The 6421-nt window shown below is 40.1% G+C and overlaps 1 protein-coding gene across 1 annotated transcript; it reads right to left on the reverse strand.

Moving 5' to 3' along the window:
* Positions 1-544: 544 nt before the first annotated feature.
* LOC104274781 (1,25-dihydroxyvitamin D(3) 24-hydroxylase, mitochondrial) lies at positions 545-6254 on the reverse strand. The gene is made up of 9 exons (XM_009870515.1): positions 6127-6254; positions 5315-5411; positions 4010-4101; positions 3113-3224; positions 2133-2278; positions 1650-1816; positions 1383-1461; positions 765-959; positions 545-655 (listed from the first exon to the last, which is right to left on the reverse strand). Exons 1-9 carry the CDS (start codon positions 6169-6171, stop codon positions 545-547), a joined length of 1044 nt encoding a protein of 347 aa, XP_009868817.1. The 5' UTR covers positions 6172-6254.
* Positions 6255-6421: the final 167 nt, after the last annotated feature.

Genomic DNA, 6421 nt, shown 5'->3' on the forward strand with positions numbered 1-6421 from the left:
AGCGTATAACGAGTTGCAACACTGCATGACATTTACAGATAGATATTTTTTTAATTTTTCCTTCTGCCCAAAATCAATATTTCTTATCTAAACTCTGTGGCACATTGGTGTAGTGTTCCTTCCCTAGGATATTTTCTTTTAAATCTGTACATTGATATTCAAAACCAAATGCTATTTTTTCAGGAAATATCTTCTAGAAATGCAGTCAAGATGTCATATTTTAACAAAATAATGGCAATCATTTTCTCCAAAGTATATACATTTTGATTTCCCCATTTCTGATCTGCGTCATGCACAGAAGACATGCTCTCTGAAGTTTAAAATAAACAGCTAACTTCAGAGCTATCAGCTGTACAAAATTTGTCTTCTTAGTATATGGAATATTTTCTCTTAAAAGTAATGGAATGTGATGGCATTTAATACATCCCACGTTGTGAGAATAAAACTCAGAAAAACACCCGTTCCAGACTTGCAGGTCTATGAAAATTCTAAATGAGGTTCAAAGAAAAGCCTCACATACTCAGGAGACCCTCCTGCACATACCTCATCGCCTGTGAAATGCAATGGGAAGCTCCCGGCTGGGAATCAGTATTCCTGAATGGAGCGTTTCTACTGGTTGGTCGTCGGTTGCTACGATTTGGTATTTGCGAATGAGCTGAAACACAAACATTTCAGTTAGCCTGCTTTGGCTTCTACATCTTCTGATTAGGTGAGATGTTGAACAACCAGGCATCATGTACAGAATGACATTTTGGAGTATTTACCCAGCAAAGGGCCAAGTGAAGCTGCAGCTCTGCCACGCGGCGCCCGATGCACATCCTCTTCCCAATGCCGAATGGAACATGCGAAAAAGGATTTATTAAGTTCTTCTGAAACCAGCGCTCTGGTTTAAACTGAGTCCAGCCTTTAAAGTATTCTTCATTGCAACCCAGGGCATGGCTATTTATCATTAGTACGGTCTATAAACAAAGCAACAGAGAAATTTTCATAATTATAAATTGACTTAGAGTTACCAAGTGAATCAGCCAGTTAATGGAAAAAAATAATGCAACAGTAAAGGTGAGGCAGTTTGTTCAGATGTTGTGTAATTCTCTGAAGTTTAATTCAAACACAGAAAAGGTCATAGTTTCCTCAGAAAATCGTATGAAAGTTTGAATTTTTTTTTGAAACAGCACACCAAAATATTTTTGTCTAAATCCAACAGCAGTGCAGGCAGGTATGGTTTTCAGTTCATGGGAATTCTTGGGGTGAATTCCTGATTCCTTATCCTGGGACTCCGCCTTTGGCAAAGTCACTTTGAGTGTAATATGACCAACTTCAGTGGTTTACAGGACAGTTAATCAATAACAAAATATTCTAGTAAGCTAAATTAATTGACTTACCCCTTTGGGCAGCACATAATCACCCAGAACCATTTCTGTGTCAATGGTTCGAGTGGTAAATGGCACTGATGGTGTTAATCTACAGTGAAAGAAACAAAATGGGTTAAATTTCCAGCAGTTTTTCTTCCTCTATCTGTCATAGTTTAACCTTAAACAACAAGGTGAACAAAATTCTATATACTAGAAAACTCTTTCTCCCTAGTACACACTAGATGGTAAAAAAACTGTGACCATTTTGCTTTTTTGCAAATTATTTGAGAATTTTACCTCATGGATTCTTTCAAACATGCTTTTAGATAAGGCATGTTCTTCAAGCTTTCAGCACTTGGTCTTTCATTAGCAGCCAAAACACTCTGGATTTCCTGGAGAAGCTTCTGCTGAACATGTGGATTGCGTGAAATGTTATATAAAGCCCACAGTAAACTATTGGCCGTCTGCAACAAACCAAAAACAAACATAAGACTTTCCTTTGTGGTGACAGAAACAAGAAGTTGGCAAAAGTTCAAAGCAATATTGAGAGCTCGCCACTGCCTAATGGTATTTTGTAAACCTAAGGGATTATGAGCTGTTCCAGATGTTCTCTAGGAGTAACAAACAGAAGAAGAATCTAGTGATTTCAGGTAAAAATTCACTTAGGCCACCAAAGCAACTACAGGACTAGCTCCATCTCAGGTGTAATGATGGTTATGGAAGCAAGCAGGGAGTTGGAAGGAAGCTAATTTTAACAAGCTCTTGGAAAGTCAGGTGTACCGTTTCAACTCCAGCTATCTGGAGCTCTGTGATGGCAGCATAGAGCTCCTTCTTGGAAAGTTGTCCTCCAGAGTAGATGTCACAGAGGAAATCCTCCTGAGGGTTTGCAGAGTGCTTTTCCAGCCGACAGTCAATGGAGTGCTTGGCTGAGGAGGGAGGAGCAGGAGGCAATTAATGGAAAAACCCACAAAAAATATTACAAAAATAAGAGCAAACATTTGTCTCACATGCAGGATTTTGAAAGAAGATACCAAGCTGTGCTCCACTTTCAAGCAATGAGCTTTAGAATAAATAAGGGTATTTTCACTTTTCAGACAAAAAGAATCAGTCACAAAAATTATTTCTGAATAGAATTGAAAAAAATTCTGTTTTCTTAAATTAGGAAAGAAAATCAGTGATTTGTTGAGTGAAATATTTAGCAAACAAGTGTGTAAAATTTATTAGTTTGAATTTCCTAAGATCGAGGTGTTAAAAAATCAAAGACTCTTAGCACTCAGACTCCCCTAGGGGAAATTCAAGCCTTTGATTTACTAGCAGAAGGCAAAAATAGATGCAATCAGGCTTTTGTTGCATGTAAATTTCTTGTTCCTCAAGAAAACAACTGACTTTGATGTCCCTTTGAGGGAAGTCCCGTTTCTCATTCATATACCTTGCCTTTAAAGAGATTATACACTTTCTGACTATTTACTCCTACAACAGATTAAAGTGGACTCGTCATGTTGCTGGCTCCTAAATCTCTTAGGGCTTCTCTGGGGATTGGGTATTGCCCCACAACCAGACATAAGCGTTGGACATAAGACAACAGTGTTCTCATGCTTGGAATAGGTTTGTGGTTAGCTGCAGCAAAGGTGTCTCAATCTCCTGCTGCTGAAGGCAGTAATTATCAGCAGTGTAGGGCAGCAGCAAGTTTGAAGAAAGTTAACTCCAAGTAGGAAACAGAGATGAATGGAAAAGAAAGAAATTGTGTTTAAAACAATAACCTGTTTTAAATATATCATCCCATGCTTTAGTATGAGCTTGCCAGACTTTTGTGTTCAGACCCTTATGAAGTTCCACAGGGGTCACCATCATCATTCCAAAAGTAGCCATCATCTACGGTGGAGAAAGAGGTTTTGAAATCATTTTTTCATGTATCTACTCGTTGTCTCTGAACAAAATTAGACTGTAAAGTAAGAGACAATTTTCAGGAAGTCAAGACTGTGGCAGTTTTTCCATCTTGGACAGAAAGAACGGGTCTCAATCTACTTAGACTGTACCCAGATAAAAATGAGGGAGTGCCCATGGAGGGTAGGAGGCTTCTCCAGTGGGTGTTTCATCCTACCTATTTTAGGCACCTGCTTTAGAATGGAACAAGCCACCATTTGGCAGTGCCTCCCTCTCCCTTGACGACAGATAGAGCCAAAAAACTAGGCTAGGCTGGATGCCTATCTTTTAGAGGGCTAAAATTAGGTAGATATTTATCAACGGAGTCCAAGTTGCAGCAGGTGTGCTTGTAGGAATGACTAACTCCAAATCCAGTGTATCTGCATAATCCCACACAACTCCAAGGGTTCCACCCAACAAGCAGCAGTGTTGCACAAGTGTCTCAGAGGAAGAGGAAAGTTAACCAACTAAGCTGATAACTCTATTTCCAGGATGACCCTGATGTCCATAGAGCATTATTACCCCACAGATTTAGGCATTTCATAAATGAGACAGTCAGAGGTTCATTGCTAGCTCTGCACATATGTCGCTTCAGATGTGCGAGGCTGCCAATACACATGTAGCACTGAAGCTTAAATTTCTTTTTTTTTTCAGGTGACTCACTTACACTGGCACCCTTTAATTAGGAGTAGGGGTGGAAAATCACTACAGCCCCAGTCGAGACTCTTCCATACCGTTTTTACAGCCTTGATGAAGTTCAGACTTTCTTCTTCTACATCTTGCTGTAGAAGACCAAACCTCTTTCCATAGAGCACCAGGCAGATACCTGTTGTTAAGCAATATTACCATTAAAAGATGTATACAAAAGGGTGCATAGTGTCCACCATTTATTATTACAGAATGGCTTGGATTATCCCTGTGGAAAATGTTCTATGATACACATCCATAAGAGCAGCATTTCAAAACACCTTCTGCACATTTGCCTCAGACCCAAGTAGTAGTATATCTAGCTAAGGTGTCCTTACAATAGACTTTCTTCACTCATAAGAATCACCACTAATCCCCTCACGAGCATTAGATCATTCTGCCAAGCAAGGCTGGCACATTCGTCAAGGAAGCTATTAGGCAATGCTGCTGAAGAGCTCTGAGTTGCAGAAAAACCAAACCTGAAGAGGCCATCTACTCTAGCATCTCCAAGTTCTTTCTACAGCCAAAACCCACAGGTACACACTGGCAGCATCCCACACTCCACCAGCTTCCACCTCTTTCCACGTTTTTTGTTGTTGGTGGTGGGTTTTTTTAATAGCTGTCACTTCCTATTTCTTCCTTTCCAAAAGCAACCATCACCACTGACAGTGAAAAACAGAGACCACTTTCAGGAACTCAGTACACAGGTCGCTGAGATGAGCCAGCCAAGAGCAGACAGGTCTGGCAGAGCTCATTCAGTTACACACTACACTCGACCATCTCTCCTGTTGGGAACCACTGATGCAGTTTCTTTTGCCCTCAGTAATTTTTGGCAGATGGTTTCTTAGTGTACTCTGAAAGGTTTCTGAAGATGGAGGCTCCTGTCTTGGTAACTTATTCCTATGTTTCTCAATCCCAATGTAAACATTTTAGATGGAATTTTCCAACCCATGTCTACAAGGAATACCTCTTTAATGTTATTAGATAATTTAATTGATCTTGTGCTGCTGGTAATTAACAAATACCAGATGGACAAAAATGGTCACATGCTATCTGACTCCACTCTAGATAAATGCACTGTGTTTCCCCCAAGGTTTGCATTTATAAGTCACTATAATGTTTGAATTTTTTTCCTTGCCATATAGATAACCAGACAGAAGAGTTTGTACATCTGCTGCGGAATTTTGCACATGTACTGGTAGTCCCCTGGCTTTTCTGCAACCCACTTTCCATGATAATGCACTTGATAGTTTGGAAATAATCAGCCTACCCATTTATCAGTGATCATACTTTAACTGAGATGCTATAGCAGGTACAAAATGCATACCATTTTGAGGCAAAAACCAACTTACTTTCAAATGACCATTTGTTGAATTCTGAATAGACATCTTCCATTTGTCCATTGTGGTTACAAACATCATCTATTCTGTGCATGAAGTCCTCCAGGACCTAAGTGGTAGAGAGAAGAAAGAAAAGAATAGAATAAAATGGCATCAACTAAAAAAACCCCTGTGTAATTTAACATTTAAACTGTCTTTTAAATAGACAATAATCTGATGTAAGAGTGGAATACCTATCCTTCCTGTTCTTTGAACAAGGTTCAATTTCCCCCTGTGTTGAGTCCGGATTTTACATGACTCTTACGTTACTACTGCTTGTACTTCAGTGAACTGAGCTTTACTCCACAGGGATGAAATGCTTCAGTCTGACTCTGGGATAATACTGGAGTTTCACAATAAAGAGGATTAAGATGTTTGTCACAGATGCTCCTCAAACTCAGTGAGGAACACAGAGGTTAAAGAGGTAGGTGTGTTCCCTGGAGGAACATAAGAATAAAGCAGTAAAAGCAAAAAAAACCACCAAATGCAAGAAAAGTAAGCAAAACCTCTGTTTGTAGGAGCACGTATCATTGTGGAATCATCTTGTTGTCTGTGGAGACAGATAATCTCAACTGCAGGTTGCTGTGTAGTCTCACTTTTGGTAAGACCCTGATAATTAGTTTGTACTTATTACTCCCTCAGTGATTTCAGAGTATGAACTCAAGGTTTTACCACTGTAGAGCATATCAACAGCTCTCTAGGTAAACTGGATCGTTTGATCTGATTTTATTTCCCAGGTTTCCAGGGAAATGGGGATAGAGAAATAATATCTCAAAGCACAGTACCTCATTGATCATGGTATCCAGTTTTGCAACTTCCTTGGGTTTCATTAATTTCTTTTGAAAGGCACTTCTTACCCTCTGCCAGTCCTTTCCTTCCCTAAGAGTGAATTAAAACCAGCGAGGTTGAAAAGAGAACTAAAGGAAGAAAGAAAACAAACCAACCAACCAACCCGCGGCATGTGCAACAAGACATCAACGCGCCTTCATCGCACCGACGGGCGCAAACTTGTCGCCGAAGCCTCTTCTCGGGAGGGGACCGTGGCTGAAACCGGCTCCGGACAGCAGCTCCGGGCGGCCA

The sequence above is a fragment of the Apaloderma vittatum genome, unplaced genomic scaffold (assembly GCF_000703405.1).
Source record: "Apaloderma vittatum isolate BGI_N311 unplaced genomic scaffold, ASM70340v1 scaffold18030, whole genome shotgun sequence".
NCBI classification, from domain to species: Eukaryota; Metazoa; Chordata; class Aves; order Trogoniformes; family Trogonidae; genus Apaloderma; species Apaloderma vittatum.